This window comes from Schistocerca americana, chromosome 2 (genome assembly GCF_021461395.2).
Source record: "Schistocerca americana isolate TAMUIC-IGC-003095 chromosome 2, iqSchAmer2.1, whole genome shotgun sequence".
Lineage (NCBI taxonomy): Eukaryota > Metazoa > Arthropoda > Insecta > Orthoptera > Acrididae > Schistocerca > Schistocerca americana.
Window position 1 is genome coordinate 760,944,499 of NC_060120.1, and position 17,633 is coordinate 760,962,131.

The window sequence follows — 17,633 nt, forward strand, 5'->3', positions numbered from 1 at the left end:
CAACACATAATAAACAAGAAAGCAAGGCCACAGCGTATGACAAGCTGTTGAATGCGTGATAGATATAAAACTACCAACATGCAGCACTGATGTCGTCATGTGAGAAAGAAAATAAATAAAAACTCACTTATGATAGTACATAAATAGATGAAACATGTTTGGGTAAAAGAAAATTAATAATATGGGTTCTTGCATATGACAGAATTTCCAAGAGAACAGGCTGAACTGCAATGCTAATTGCCAAAAACTAGTCACCAAGTTGCTGTTGGGATATCTGGGCATCAGAAAACTCGGAAATCTGTGGGTAGCCACATATATACCCACTCACTCTACTCGCAGTTGCCTAGTGATAATTTAGAGTCAACAAAATTTTTGAACACTCTTGAAGTTTTTGCAGCAACAGTTTGTGTCTAAGTTTAATGACAATATCAAAGAGATATTTTTTATCAGTAAATTGTATAACATTATAGTTAATATTGTTTTTCTCAAATTTATGTTTGCTTTTATTTTTTCCAGGCAAAGAGAATATCTACAAATGAACTTGCTGCCATCAAAGTGATAAAGCTGGAACCTGGTAAGATTACTCTTTATTGGCACTTGCTTCATTAAAATTAAAAGCATGAAACCAAGTTAAGTAAGGCAATCCGAGACTCGTTTGATTGTTGAAAGTGAATGGGTCAATGAAGATGTCAAAGAAAATCCACAGGGAAAATGAAGAACGTAATTTGTGATGGAAAACTTATTAACTGAGTAAATGGTTTCATGAGTCTAGGAAGTAAATTAACCAAGAAAAGAAACATCAAGCAAGAAATTTTGTAGAGAATAAAATATTGTTTGAAATTTTATTGTTATGTATCGGACATGATTAGAAATGGAAAAATACCAGCCAAAGGCAAGCTCATGATGTATAAGTCATATTATGTGCCAGTTTTGACCTGTGGCTCAGAATGTTGGACTTGGACAAAGGTAGACCTGAGCAGAATACAAGAAATGGAGATGCGCATTCTGCTGGGTAAGACGAGAAGGGTCAGGATAAAGAATGAAACAATATAAAATATCTTGCAGATCTATCAAGCCCCTAAAAGGAGCTATAGAGAATAATATGCTTAAATGGTTTAGCCACATTAAAGGTACGGGACGAGACGGACTTCTGAGAAGAGGCCTAGAATGGAGAGAATCTGGACGAAGACCAATTGGAAGACCACGAACAAGATGGAGAGACCAGGTGAAGGATGATGTGAACCGAAGAGGGCTGCAATAGGGGGAGATGCTATGTGATAGACTGTGGGTGAAAAGAAAAGCTTGGAATAGGCTTTGTGAATGACCTGCATAAGAAGGAAATGTTTCAGGAAGAAGAAGAGAAGTAAGGCAGTGGGAAGCTTTTGCTGGAAAACAAATAATGGAAGGAATATAGGTAATCCCTCACTGTACAGTTAAAGACTTGAATGGTCAATCCTAGCTGACTACATTGTACTGGCACTGCAGCTTGACTGGGATGAGAGATTGCTTCAGGTGGAGTGTGGTGATGTGGTAATGCAGTTGAGGGGCAGTGATTGTACAATTGGGGCATTCTGTGGAACAATAACTTAACTAAAATATATTGAGATCGAGATACAGTACTTCAAACTTTTTAGGTAGTTTTCTTATTCATTTCAAACTCTCATACATGACTAAATTTCAGTCAGATATAAACAAAATGTTGTGGTTTCAGAATATGTGACAGAATAGTATAATATGTAAGAACTACTGACTGATTTGGATTTCAATTGCCTATGGGTTATTGTTCCAGAGAACACCTCAATTTCAATTGGCCAGGAACTTCCACATCTTTTTTCTTTTACATTTCAGTTTTTATTTGAAATTCTGTGTATTTTAAGGTGTCTTTTAAGCACTGGCAAACTATGGTTTTGATTTAAGGTTTTCTGGGTGTGGGCAAAAGGGGAGGGGCGGTTAGTTATACCTCCAGCAAACATCAGCGTTGGCAAATGTGGCCTCAGTGTTTACTGTCCCCAGACGATGAGGTTTAGGAACTGCTTTCTTTAATTGTAAACCTATGATTAGGGACAGGCTTATTTTGTGAAAATAATAACTTGAACTGGTAATTTTTAGCAAAATAATGAGAAATTGGCAATTTTTATGAAATTTCTCTGTTTGGCATTTTACCCTATAAAAATGTTATAAATCTGAGGGCAGCAGTTTACTAATGCTTGTAACTATAGTTATTGAATGTTGAAATTAGAATTTGACTTCGTTATTTCTCAAGGCTGAGGCTCTTGTGTACTCTAAAAAAATGATTTTGTTCCCCGTGTAATGAACTATAATATGATCTCAAATGTAAATACTCCAGTTCTGATGAATGCCATTCCTATAACAGTTTTGATCACTGACTTAATATTTCTCAACCCTTCTGCACAACAAATTGTACAATAAATGATGCATTTTGTAGAAATCTTTAATGTGGTGCATCAACTGAACTGCATACTTTTGTAGTATACAAGTATAAGTAAGAAAATCAACCAAAGTACAGGGTATGTGATGTCATGCAATCACATATAATGGAAGAATATTTAAATCTGCTGCATGAGTAATACAGTTAATCACTTCTTTTAGAATTGCCTTCACAACCATTTTGTCTAGGAGACAGTTAATGCATGTTGTGTGAGCTCTGAGATCATACTTGGATCTTTCCAGTGACTAGCAGAGAAAATTGAGAAGAGCAGCCTTGCTCACAGAGTTTCATTGTGGGTCACATTTGGCAACATTAGCCCAGAACAGATTTTGTCTCCCTGGTTCTAATTTGAGTGGAAGGACTGGACCAAAGACTTCGAAGTTCTGTGACAAGCTAGGCTGTGACTCCCTGGATTTTAGCCATAGTTTCAAAACTGTAGTCTCTCTCTAAATGTGTAAATGGATCAGGTGTGGACTACATATCAGAACTCAAAGACTACTACCCAGTAGACTGACTGTGTGGGAAGTACGCAAGGGCTTTTTAGGTTAGGCAACTTTCCGTCCAGTTCAGGTAACAATAGCTATAGGACACCCAGAAGTGTCGGTATAAGATCCAGATAAAATACCCGGTGTAGGTGAGAATATTAAAATCTTAGTGATTAAGTGCCAAAGCAATTGCAACAAATTGTCAGAGTTTGAAGCTTCGTAAAAGGCTGTGGAGTTCACATTATGCTAGTTACAGAAAGCTGGCTATAACTTGAAAGTGATAGCAGTGAGATATTTTGTGAAAAATGTAAATGTGTATTGGCAGGATAGGCTAATGGTAAATGAAGTTAGCGTATTTGTCACAGTGGATGAGGAACTTACATCCACCGAGATAAAAATTGATATTGCATGTGAGATGGTCTGTGCAAGCATGAGCATAAGTTACAATCAGATCCTTTTATCATTCACGAGACTCACCTCCCAATGTAACTGAAACATTACTAAATGCGTTCTCTGATAGCTACGTAGAACAAAAGCACACTGATGATGGAAAGAAGTGAGGTTTGATACTATTGACGCAGCTGTCCTCTTTGAGGATGTCCACATAGAAACTGGCATCAGTGACCTTGAGACAGTGATTACCAAAGTACAAAGGGCAGCTAAAACAAGTGGGAGAATTTATACTCTTAGCAAACTAGATCAATAGCCAGTAGTATCTCAACAAGGAACTCAAAAACAAAATATAGGGCTGTGCATAAGGAGACGCCAAATGACACACATTTGGTTGTCAAGAGGGCAAACATTCAGCAACAGCTGAAGTGGAATATTATCAAAGGCTCTCTCTTAAAACCCAAAGAAATTCTGCTCATATGCCATCCCCTTTATGACAGCTTTAACTCTGCTTGGGACACTTGCAGTGAGGTGTGTTAATGTCTGTGGAGGAATGGCAGTCTATTCTTCCTCAAGACTCGAAACTGGAGAAGATAGTGATATTGGACTCTGGAATCTGAAGCAATGCCAAAACTCTTAACTAACCCCAAAGGTATACCATTAGGTCCATGTCGGGACCGTAGGCAGACCAATCCATTTCAGGAGTATTGTTGTCCACAAACCATTGCCTCACAGTTTGTACTGTAGACAGGGTACATCATCATGCTCATACAACCGATCATCGTCTGTGAAATGTTCCTCTACTATATGCAGTATGCAATGATGTAAAATGTGTTCATATCCTTCCACATGTAGTGCTTTCTTAAGATTAGTAAGGAGACCCTACCCTAACTGGGAAAAATGCCTCCATACCATAACACTACCTTCCCTGTACTTCACTGTTGACACTAAATGTGATGGCAGGTAACGTTTTCCAGGGACATGCCAAACCCAAACCCTTCCATTGGATTGCCACAAGGTTTAGCATGAGACAACACTCCATTTCCAGTTATCTGCTGTCCAATGGCATTGCTCTTAACATCACTTCAAGCATAGCTTAGTGTTGATTACAGAAATGTGTGGCTTACAAGGAACTGCTCAGTCATTGTATCCCATTCTTGTTGACTCCCTACGTACAGGCATCGTGGTAGCTGGACTGCTGGTAGTATCTTGGAGCTCATAGTGATTCCTTCTTCTGGTTTCATGTAATTTTCTTACAGCTATCCTGCGCAATGCTCAATGGTCCCTGTTCATCAATATGTGAGGTCTTCATAGTTTTGGTTTAGTTGTGGTTGTTCCTTTACATTTCCGCTTCACAATCAAATCACCAAGAGTCAACTTGGGAAGCTTTGGAAGGGTAAAAATGCCCCTTGATGGATTTGTTACTTAGATGACATCCAATTACTAGTCCACGTTCAAAATCACTGAGCTCTGCTGATCAACCCACTCAGCTGTTACTGGTTCTCTACTCACAATGCAATATTCCCCACCTCCTTTTGTACTGGTGGGAGTGCCTCTTATGACATCTAGTGGCCAATTCTCATTACATAGAGCTGTCTGGATACTTTTGATCAGTTAGCGTATTAAAGACCATTAGAGGTATCAAAGTTATTGTACAGACACTCATGGATGGGACCAGGACCGAAATTGAGTGTAACAGAGCAAAAGTAGATACACTGAACCTGGTTTTCAAATGTTTCTTTACACATGAAAGTCAAAGGGTATTGTCCCAATTTAATTCTTGCGCCACTGCAAAGATAAGTGATACAGATATTTGTGTCTGTGGTGTTGAGAAACAGCTCAAATCATTAAAAAGCTCCAGTAATCTACCATGGATCCCTCGAACAAAAATCTGTACCCAGTAGTTGGAAGAAAGCACAGGTCCACTAGTCTACAAGAAGGATAGGAGAAGCAATCCACGGAATTGTTGAAACATAATGAGGTATCAAGAACGGAATGGCCTCCTCTATGCCATCCAGTATGGATTCTGAAAACATTCATCGCATGAAACATAACTTGTACTTAACTCGCATGAAAGCCATGGATCAAGGCAGCCACATAACTGCAGTATTTCTCAGTTTCCTAAAAGCATTTGCCTCAGTACCACATCCAAGCTTAATATCAAAAATATGATAGTTGTGGTATTAAACAAAATTCATGACTAGACTGAGGATTTTTTGGTAGGGGATATCCAGCATGTTATCTTGAATGGAGAGTCATTGTCAGATGTAGAAGTAACATTGGGCATGGCCCAGAGAAGTGTGTTGAGACCCTTGCTGTTCGTGTTGTATGTTAATGACCTTTCAGACAATATTGTTAGTAAGTTCAGACTTTTCATTGATGATACACTTCTCTATAATGAAGCAGTGCCCGAAAAAAAAAATTAAAAAAAATGCACAAATATTGTTTAAATGTTAAAAGAAAGTAGTCTCGTAAGACTACATTCTCAACATATCACAATTGGAATTGGTCAACACATAAAAATACTTGAGAGTGTAACAGATTGTAGGGGGACAACAGAAAGCATTGTGTTCTATGTTTTGCTCAGTGTGGGTCAGTAATAACTGTTCAGCCTGACCTTCATACTAGGTATGATGTGGATCCTCCTACAGCACAGAGCATTGGACGATGGCATGAACAATTCCAAGAAACAGGTTGTTTGTGTAAATGCAAATGACCCAGCCATCCCCAAGTGTCTGACACAGATGTCAAACATATCTGCCATAGTTTCAAAACGAGTCCACAGAAATCCATTCTCCATGCAGCTGAATAGCTCAACATTCCCCGAAGTCCATCTGGCATGTGTTGCATCGACATTTACACATGAAACCATACAAAATTCAGCTACTGTAAGCTCTTCATGGAGGTGATGAACAACAATGTATGGAGTCCTGTAATTTCATTCTCGGCAAGATGGAGGATGGCAGTTTTCTTTCACACTTAGTATTTAGTGATAAGGCAACATTCCATTGAATTGTAAAGGTGAACCATTGTAATGTGAGAATATGGGGTACGGAACAACCACATGAAGCTGTACAACATGAGAGGACGCTCCAAAATTTAATGTGTTTTGTACGTTTCACAGGAAAAGGTGTATGGTCCATTTCTCTTTGCCGAGAACATTGTCGCAGGAAGCACATTTCTTGATATGCTTGAGAACTTTCATTTCCCACAGTTGGTGACCGATTCAAATGACATCATTTACCAACAGGATGGGGCACTGCCACACTGTCATCTGGAAGTGTGGGAATTTTTAAATCAAAGGATTACTGAATGATGGATTGGTTGCATTGGACCAAGTCATTCAGCCTTACATTACTGGCCTCCAAGGTCACCGGACTTGACTGTATGTGATTATTTCTTTTGGGGGGTTTATAAAAGACCCTATTTATGTGCCTCCGTTACCAATAACAATGAATGAACTGACACATCACATAACAGCAGCTGTGGAAGCTGGAAAATGAGACATACTCGCTGCAGTGTGGGAATTTTTTGTATCGCATTGACATACGCTGTGCATCTCAAGGGGGGGCTTATTGAACACCTATGAAAAGGTATGAAGAAAACTTTTTGAGTTTTCCATTCATCAGAAAACAAAATTAATTGTATATGTTTATTGGCTTGAGTAATAAAGACGTGTCAAATTGGATGATTCTTTTTGATACACCCTGCACCACAATTCCCTCTGTGTTGCTGTGAGGACGAGATTAGATTAACATGGTCACCAATCCATGTGAGACTCTATTCACAGCCCTTGGTTCTTGTTTCAACGATGGAAAGATAATGATGAACTCTTATTAACACTAACATGTCAACAAGGCCTTTAAGTGTACCTGAAAGGGCAAGTCACAGTCATTAGCGTATTCTGAACAGGTACAAATTCTTTAGCAATGTAGAGTGAAAACAACTTTCCATGTCAGCAGTAAATGCGGACGTTGTCAAATGCGACTTGTTGTGCTGAAGGTAAATATTGAATACTGACAGCTGTTTCCGCACAATAGTGAAGTGTTGATGTATTGGTAGCATAATGTTTCTGAAGAGAACTTTGAAGTTATGGTAATGTTTTCTTTTGAATGTTAGTAGTAGCTGAAGTTCTAGTTAAATTGAAAATAACCTGGAAAGGACAGAAGAGAGATCACATTAACTCCGAGAAACTGAAAGACAAAGGCAATTGTCAAAACTTAGAGAATGCATATTGTGAAATCATGATGCAAGGACAGGAAATGGAATGCACAGAAAGAAGATGGGATCATTTTAAAAATGGGATCAAAAAGGCAGCTAAGGAAATGCTTGGAGTCAAGGAGAGGGGAAAAAAGTAAAGAAAGAATTGGTAACACCAGATATGATAACCAAGATGGATGACCACAGGAAATGGAAAACTGTAAACAGAGAAGAAGGGAAGCACAACTACAGGAGGTTAAATAATGAATTAAGAAGGGAAACAGAAAAAGCAAAGAAGAAATGGCTGACAGAAAAGTGTGACAAGATAGAGAAATTAGAGAAAGAAGGAAAATATGATTTGATGTACAAAGAAGCAATGGTTTTGCCAGTCAGAGAAAAAGAGAAACAGCAATGGACTAAAGGAAGTAGAGGCAGCAGATGGTAAAATGGTGAGTGAACCCCAAGAAATAATTATAAGATGGGAAGAATGTATTAAATGGCTACATGCTTCCCAAGTGAAGAAGAGCTTGGGGTAGAAGAACAAGATAAAGTTGCAGATGATGACAGAAGAAACTCAATACTAACTAGTGAGATTGAAGAATCTATGAAGGAGATGAAAAATGGAAAGGCAATGGGAATTGATGAGATTCCTGTGGAACTGTTGAAGCCATTGAAGAAAGAAGGGAAAAGGGAGTTGATTGAATTGTGTAATCAAATATACATGACAGGGAAATGGCTAAAGGACTTTACAGAAAGTATCTTAATACCTATAGAAAAGAAAAAGAACAGCAAAATGTGTGAGGAACATAGATCAGTGAGCCTGATTTCGCATGCAGCCAAAGTCTTGCTGAGGACGCTCAACGGAAGACTATATGCAAAGTTGAATTGCATAATAGGAGATGAACCATTTGGTTTCAGGCGAGGGGTGGGAAGTAGAGATGCCATTGGGTACTGAGAGTGATAGGGGAGATGTACACGGAGAAGGAAAGGAAGGTGTATGTTAAGTTCATTGATCTTGAGAAGGCTTTTGACTGTGTACGATGGGACAAACTGATGGAAATCCTATGGAAAAATGGGGTTGACTGGAGGGTTAGACGGCTAATTAGAAATTTATATTTGAACCAGAGAGCAAGAGTAAGAATAGGAGGTGTGATGAGTGAAGAAATTGAACTGGGAAGAGGTGTAAGACAAGGTTGTTATTTATCACCAACACTGTTCAGTATTTGTCTAGAGGAAATTATTAATGAAAGTTTTGATGGAAGGGGAGGAGTTTGTATAGGGGTTAGAGAGTGGAGTGTATAAGATTTGCAGGTGACAGGGTTGTGATGGCAGAGAGTGTAAGAGAGGTGGAACAAATGTTAGATGATCTAAACACAAAATTAGAAGAATATGAATATTGAAGATTAACAAGAAGAAAACAAAAAGCATGGTAACTGGAGAAAGGGAGGAAAATGCTGTATGAAAATAGAGCGAGAGGAAATAAAACAAGTGAATGACTTCAGTTCTTTTGGAAGTGTAATAATGGATGATATGTATTGCTCAACAGAAATGAGGAAAAGAATTTCAATGGCAAAAGAATGATTCAAGAGGAAACAGAAATTACTTTGTGGACCGCTAAACAAAGATCTGATGAAATGACTTACCAAATGTTACATCTGGAGCATTGCACTGTATGGTGCGGAGATCTGGACATTGAGGAAGGAAGATGAAAGAAGATTGGAGGCACTAGATATATGGATATGGAGAAGAATGGAAAAAGGGAAATTGGAAGACTGAGTAAGGAATGAAGAAATATTAAGAAGAGTTGGAGAAGAAAGAAACATGCTTGAAAGTCATCAGAAAGAGAAAACAGAACTGGATTGGACATTGTTTGAGGAAGGACTGTTTATTAAAAGATGGAATAGAAGGAATGGTGGAGAGAAAAAGGGGAAGAGGAAACAGAAGGTATCAGATACTGGACAATATCAAAGGAGACAGATATTCAGAAATGAAAAGACTGGCTTTGGACAGACAGAAGTAGAAGAGGCTTAACCTATGACAAGACATGTCGTAAGGCAGAATACCTACTACTACTACTACTACTTTTGAAAAACTTTTCAACGGTGTGTAGTTGCTGAAATACATTTCCTTTAATTGATTTGATTTAATGGGTTCAATATGTAGGTCTTTTTTTTCAACACTTTAAAGAAATGTAACATTGGCTATCGATAAATACAGTGTAATAGACAGTTATACTTTCATTTTTAGCACAACACCGAAAAGCAACTAAACAAGACAAAAATGATACTTCAAAAATTATATAAAATATTTTCCTGTCATTACCTAGGATGGCATTTTTATTGTGTGTTTACATTTTTTTCATGTTTCCTGCTTTAATATTTACATCCATGATATCTTTCTAAATCTTGTTGTTGGTCTTTCTTTCACTTTTTCATATTTGTTTAATGAAGTAGCAGATACCAGTACTGTAGTTTTCTTTGGTGTATATTGATATTTGATTGCTGCTAATGTTAATGTCAAAGATTCCTGGGCATAGCCATTTGCTTTCATACTTTACCTCTAAAATCAATCAATGTAATAATTTGACTGTCTGAGTATCTATTTTTGTGTTCCTGCATAATTTGATGGTAACTTGGTCTCTGATCTTCTCAGTTTTTACCTATTTTTGTCTCTTATAAGGCATATCGGTATACAGAATAGTATTTAGAACAGAGTTACGGTCATAGTAATTGATGTATATATACTATGGCATTCAATGCTGAGCACTCATGGCTCCTAGTAGTGGGTAATGTATTGAGTGTAATAACAAGCATGGATTCCTTTTTTTCTATTTTCAGGTGATGATTTTGGCATCATTCAGCAGGAAATATTGATGATGAAAGACTGTCGCCATCCAAATATTATAGCATATTATGGCAGCTACTTGCGCAGGGACAAGTTGTGGATTTGTATGGAATATTGTGGTGGTGGATCTCTTCAAGATATTTATCACAGTAAGTCATTATCATATTTTGGTTCTAAATCTTGTTGCTGTTACAAGTTTGGTAGGTACCCTGCTTGAATTTTCATGACTTGATATCACAGGTATGAGACAGTTCTCATCAGCTCTTGAAAATAATTTTGTTTTTTATGTTACATTTCTCCTTTCTGATTCTATGAGGAGTTGCCATTCTTTTTTTCCTCTTGTATTTTAAGACCTTCTCATTTTTTTTCTTTATTGTGTATATCCACTTTCCTGTCATTTTCATTTACTAAGTATATTTTTTTCTCATTACTCAGCCCTCGGTTCCATAGAGTACCACACCCTGTCTAAAAGATGTAAATAATGTTTTTCAGGTCTTGACGTTCATAAATTTGCTCACTGAGAGTCTTGTCTTATAAAACACACTTGACAAGGGCTATATACTTTCCAAATACTTTCTAATTTTTTTTATTAAACTTGCTGTCTTTCCAAAGTAAGTATTGGCATTTTTAATTAATTTAGTTTTGAATCTTAGAAGGAGAGGTCAAAAATTTTGTGCATGTACATAATAGTAAGAAGAATCTAAGATTAAGTTTTTAGGTGACTTGAGAGTGTAAGGGTGCGAAACATAGTACACAGAGCTACCACCTCTGGCACAAATAAACGGTCGTAACTAGACTGGGCAACAAGCTGAACTCAGCTTGGAGGACAGATATGGGTATATCTTTTCTGCTGCTTCAACTCTGTACACCAGAATCCATCAAGCATAGTGGCTGGTAAATGGTAGTACGCCAGCCTCTTGGCAACCTGTGACCAGAAGTTTTCGGTAACAATCTGGAGAAAGTGCCAGTGAAGCCAGCAGTTACATTCATTGGTATTGAGATAGTAGAAATGTAATGGCTTCTGTCCAAATCACCTGCTATTTGAACCAGAGGTGATTATGTTGTATACTCAGTGGTCTATATGACAGTGATTAAAGCAGTCTGGCAATGTTCATTCTTCTCTAAACCACACCTGGATGTGTCCATTGTGATACTGTAGGCAGAACTGAGACTAGTCTGAAAAGACAACATGGGGCTTCTCCTGTGTCTAGTGTTTTTGTTGGGCCACCACTGTTAGTGCACCTATCCCTGCTATTGTGCAAGGGAGCCTGGAAGAGTGACTGCTATGCTGACAGCCTGTTTTGCTCCAGAAGTTGTTAGACTGCTTGTCTGGATACTTGTCTTGCTGAAAACAAACCCATTTTCTTACTCATGGGACGTTAGTCTGCTGTACAATCCTGCTTGGCTGAATGAGCAATTACATCTACATAGAAACTCCGCAAGCCACTGTATGGTGAGCCGTGGAGGGTACCCCGTACCACTACTAGTCACTTCCTTTCCTGCTCCACTTGCAAAGAGAGCGAGGGAAAAAGGGTGTCTTTATGCCTCTGTATGAACTGTAATTTCTTGTATCTTATCTTCGTGGTACTTATGCATAATGTATGTTGGCAGCAGTAGAATCATTTGCCAGTCAGCTTCAAGTGCTGGTTCTCTAAATTTTTTCAATAGTGCTTCTCGAAAAGAATGTCGCCTTCCCTCCAGGGATTCCCATTTGAGATCCGGAGCATCACCATAGCAGTTCTGTGTAGTTTGAGCCTGTGGTAACAAATCTAGCAGCCCACCTCTGAATTGCTTTGATGTCTTTTTTTTAGTCTGTCCTGTTACGGATCCCAAACACTCCCCCCTGCAGGTCTGGGGATTAGAATAGGCCCAAGGTATTCCTTGTCATAAGAGGCTCCACCATGGGAGGAACAGCAGGCTAAGGATGGCAGCGAACCTTATTCACCCCAGTACCTCATATGTACGAGAACTGATTGGGACTCCTTTGTTTCGATGAAGTCACAGGTTTTTGTAGAGCATTTAGAGGACAAGTTGGGGAGGTGGAGGGCCTGTCCAAAATGCGCTCTTGGTTAGTCGCGATAAAAAGAGCATTCTCTGCCCAGTCACAGGCTTTACTCACTTGTAACAAGTTGGGGTTGTTTCTGTTACCATCACGACACATAGGAGCTTAAATATGGTCCAGGATATTATATTCCACAGGGACTTTCTTTTGCAGTCTGATGACAAGCTGCATGCAAATTTAGAGTGGGCGAGGTGTTCATTTCGTGCGGCGCGTCCATCAGGGTCCAAGGGATAATCAGGTTGCCACCGGTGCCTTCATCTTGGCCTTCGAGGGTGACACCTAACCTGAGAAGGTCACTGTGATGGTCTACTGCTGTGATGTAGAGCCATATATCCCTCCCCCAATGCAGTGCTTTAAGTGCTGGAAGTTCAGCCATATATCTTCCTGCTGTACTTCCAGCATCACATGTTGAGATTGTGGACATCCATCACATTCCAATACTCCATGTGCCCTGCCTCCCATCTGTGTCAACTGTAGAGAGCATCATTCACCTTGCTTGCCAGACTGCAAGAATTTACAGAAAGAGAGGAAAATCATGGAATACAAGACCCTGGACTGACTGACCTACTCTGAGGCTAAGAGAAAATATGAGCTGTGGCTATGACCTCATATGCTGCCGCTATGAGAACAATTGTACAATTGTAGCCCCATCAGTTCTGCAAATTCCAGTCGGCTCTCAGAGCCAGAAGGCTATACCTACCCTCTTGATGGTTGGGGGCATTCCCCCTCCTCCTGTTGCTCCCATACCACCTACCTTGGGAGCACTGTCCCCCCAACCATCGGGGTCACCAGTCCCCACTTCCCAGCCGGAGAAGCGTAAGTCTTCTTTGGCTCCTCTCGGCAGGGAGGGATCCCTTGGGTCACTCCCTTCCCAGGTGTCTGCTAGTGGGAAAGATGACACCCACCAGTGGCTAAAGTGCCCAAAAGCAGCTGGTCATAGGGCTTCATGCTCATCCTCAGTCCCGGAAACTGAATCAGTGAAGCCCTCACAGCGAGAGAAACCCAAGGAGCAACGAGAAAAGTCACAAAAGAAGACCCCTAAGACCAAGGAAATTGCGGTGGCACCCACGCCATTGCTACCTCCAAGCTCTGCATTTGGGGATGAGGTGGAGATTCTGGCATCCACTGAGGACCTAGATCTCGCCAGACCCTCAGACACAGTGGATTAGACTGCTCAGGCAGCAGGTGACCCTGAGGTGTAAACTGCCTCGTTGAATGTTCCATGCCTTCACAGTCTCACAATGTCATCCTCCAGTGGAATTGCGGCGATTTTTTCCACCACCCGGCTGAGCTATGGCAGCTGTTAAGCTTTACACCTGCTTTCTGCATTGCTCTCCAGGAAACCTGCTTCCTGGCAATGCAGACCCCTGCCCTTCGTAGCTGTGAGGGATATTACAGGAACCATAGCGACTATAACTGAGTGTCTGGTGGAGTTTGCGTTTATGTCCTAAACTCAGTCTGTAGTGAAACTGTGCCCCTTCAAATCCCACTTGAAGCTGTGACTGTCAGAATAGGACGACACAGGAAATAACTGTCTGCAATGTATATCTTCCTCCAGATGGTGCAGTACACCTGAATGTATTAGCTGCACTGATTGATCAACTCTCTAAACCATTCCTACTTTTGGGAGATTTTAACGGCCATAACCCCTTGCGGGGTGGCACCGTGCATACTGGCCGAGGCAGAGATGTTGAAACTTCACTGTCACAGTTCAACCTCTGCCTCTTAAATACTGGGGCTGCCACACATTTCAGTGTGGCTTATGGTAGTTACTCAGCCACTGATTTATCCATTTGCAGCCCAGCACTTCTCCCATCTATCCGCCGGAGAGCACATCACGACCTGTGTGGTAGTGACCACTTCCTCGTTTTCCAGTCACTGCCCTGGCGTCAGGCCAATGGACGCTTACCCAGATGCGCTTTAAACAAGGCAGACTGGGAAACTTTCACCTCTGCAGTCACCATTGACTCTACCCCACATAGTAATATCGATGTGATGGTTGAGCAGGTGACACAGCAATCATTAATGCAGCGGAAAACGCGATCCCTTGCTCTGTTGGGTGCCCCCGGCGAAAGGCAGTCCCTTGGTGGTCGCCGGAAGTTGCTGAGGCAATTAACCTTTAAGCGGCTCTATTCCCGCGTGCGCTAACTTGTCAAGAGACAGAAGTAGGAGTGTTGGGAGAGATACGCCTCGACCATTGGATGCCATACCTCACCTTCTCAAGTCTGGATGAAGATCAGACATCTTTTTGGGTACCAGACCCCAACAGGTGTCCCTGGCATTAACATCAATGGCATGTTGTCTACCGAAGCAAACGCGATTGCTGAGCCCTTTGCTGAGCTCCATGCTCGAGCCTCTGCATTGGAGGACCACCCCCCCCCCCCCCCAGCCTTCCTTTCGCACTCTCAAATGGCAGGTGGAAAGGAAAGTCCTCTCGTGCCACAGTGAACCCTGTAACGCCCCATTTACAGAGTGGCAGTGCCTCAGGGCCCTTGCACATTGCCCCGACACAGCTCCTCGGCCAGATCGGATCCACGGTCAGATGATTTAGCATCTCTCATCTGACTACAAGTGATATCTCCTCGTCATCTTCAACCGGATGTGGTGTGATGGCATCTTTCCATCGCAATGGTGGGAGGCACCACCATTCCAGTGCTTAAATCCGGTAAAAACTTGCTTGATGTGGATAGCTATCGGCCAATCAGTTCATCGGCGTTCTTTGTAAGCTGCTGGAACATATGGTGTTTCGGCAGTTGGGCTGGGTCCTGGAGTCATGTGGCCTACTGGCTCCATGTCAGGGCGGCTTCCTCCAGGGTCACTCTACCACTGATAATCTTGTGTCCCTCGACTCTGACATCCGAACAGCCTTTTCCAGATGCCAACACCGGGTTGCCGTCTTTTTGGATTTATGAAAAGCGTGTGACGCTACCTGACGACATCATATACTTGCCACATTATACGAGTGGGGTCTCCGAGGCCCGTTCCCAATTTTTATTCAAAATTTCCTGTTGCTTCTTACTTCCAGTGTCCAAGTTGGTGCCTCCCATAGTTCGCCCCATATCCAGGACAATGGGGTCCTGCAGGGCTTTGTATTTGGGTGTATCTCTGTTTTTAGTGGCCATGAATGGTCTACCAGCAGCTGTAGGGCCGTCCGTCTCACCGTCTCTGTATGCAGACAACTTCTGCATTTCGTAATGCACAACCAGTACTGGTGTTGCTGAGCGGCACCTACAGGGAGCCATCCACAAGGCACAGTCATGGGCTCTAGCCCACGGTTTCCAGTTTTCAGCCGCAGAGTCGTGTGTTATGCACTTCTGTCGTACTGTTCATCCAGAACCGGAACTTTACCTTAACGACAATCCACTCAATGTAGTGGAGACATCGATTCGTAGGACTGGTTTTCGGCGCCTGATTGACTTGGCTTTGTCACCTCTGTCAGCTTAAGTAGAAGTGCTTGCAGTAACTCAGTGCCCACCACTGCCTGAACAACAAATAGGGTGCAGATCGCTCTATGCTGCTGCAGCTCTACAGAGCCTTTGTTCAATCCTGCCTTGACTATGGGAGTCTGGTTTATGGTGCAGCGGCACCCTCAGTGTTGCGTTTACTCGACCCAGTGCACCACTGTGGTGTTCGCCTAGCGACAGGAGCTTTTACGACGAGTCCGGTGACCAGCGTTCTGGTGGAGGCCAGAGGCCCTCCATTGCAGGTTAGGCATCTCCAATTGCTCTCCAGTTGTCTTGCACACATTTGTAGTTCTCCTGCGCATCCGAATTAGCGTTTCCTGTACCTGCCCACAGCGGTTAATCTCCCCCATTGGTGGCCCAGGTCAGGGCTTAACATTGCAGTTTGTGTGCGATTCCTTCTCTCCGAACTGGAGTCCTTGCCTTTACCACCTATTCCATAGGTTCATTTACAAACACCTCCATGGTGTACACCTAGGCCACAGCTTCGCCTGGACCTTCCGCATGCCCCTAAGGACTCAGTTAACCCTGCGACTCGCCGCTGTCACTTCCTCTAGATTCTCAACACGTACCGGGACAATAAAGTGTTTTACACCGATGGCTGATGGTCACGTTGGCTTTGCCTATGTTTATGGAGGACATATAGAACAGCACTCATTGCCAGATCGCTGCAGTGTTTTCACTGCAGAGCTGACGGCCATATCTCATGCTCTTGAGCACATCCGCTCGTGTCCAGGCGAGTCATTCCTCCTGTGTACTGACTCCTTGAGCAACCTGCAAACTATCGACCAGTGCTACCTGCATCATGCTTTGGTAGTGACCATCCAGGTGTCCATGCTCTGGAACAGTCCAGTCATTCAATAGTGTTTGTCTGGATCCCAGGTCACTTCGGAATCCCAGACAATGAACTTGACGACAGGCTCACCAAACAGGCTACACAGAAACCACTTATGGAGATCTGCTTTTCTGAAACTGACCTGTGTTCAAACAAGCTTCATGCCATTAAGGAAACTACGAATGTGTGGAAGACCTCTGTGCGTGCCTCTCGCAGGGTCTCTGTGGTTCTCTGTTGGCTCCGCATTGACCATACATGGCTGACGCATGGTTACCTCCTCTGTTGCGAGGACCCATCTCGGTGTTGCCGTGGCTCACGAATGACGGTCTTCCATCTCTTGCTGGACTGCCCACTTTTAGCCGCTCTGTGGCAAACTTTTAACTTTCCCAGCACCCTACCTTCAGTGTTGGGTGACAATGCCTCAACAGCAGCTTTAGTTTTACACTTTATTCATGAGGGTGAATTTTATCATTTGATCTAAGTTTTAGCACATGTCCTTTGTCCCTGTGTGCCTTCACCCAAGTGCTTTCAGGGTGGGGTTTTTAATGTGTTGCAGAGTGGCTTGCTTTTCCTTTTTATCCTCATGGTCAGCCAGCCATGACAACCTGCTGTCTTGCTTTAACCTCTTCTACCTGTTTCTTGCATCTTTGTTGTTTCCTTGTCCTCTTTTGCCCATTTAAGTGTTTCTTGCTCTTCAGTTGTTTTTGTGGTTTTTCCTTTCATTCTGTTTTGTGTTGTCTCGTTGTCTTATTCTCACCCTTGTGACATTGTTTCCTTCGGAACAAGGGACCGATGACCTCGCAGTTTGGTCCCTCCCCCCCCCCCTTCCCCTCCCCCCTTTTAAACCAACCAACCCAAACACTTGAACAGTACTCAAGAATAGGTCGTGTGAGTGTCCTGTACATGG

At 42.0% G+C, this 17,633-nt stretch overlaps 1 protein-coding gene across 11 annotated transcripts in view; it reads left to right on the forward strand.

Annotated features, from left to right (window-relative positions):
- LOC124595060 (mitogen-activated protein kinase kinase kinase kinase 5) overlaps positions 1-17,633 on the forward strand; it is a 307,956-nt gene that overhangs the window by 12,326 nt on the left and 277,997 nt on the right. For all 11 annotated transcript variants that reach the window (XM_047133627.1, XM_047133632.1, XM_047133629.1 and 8 more), the window contains exons 2-3: positions 517-574; positions 10,362-10,517. In XM_047133627.1, coding sequence (XP_046989583.1) covers positions 517-574; positions 10,362-10,517 — 214 coding nt within the window. The remainder of the gene's footprint in view (positions 1-516; positions 575-10,361; positions 10,518-17,633) is intronic.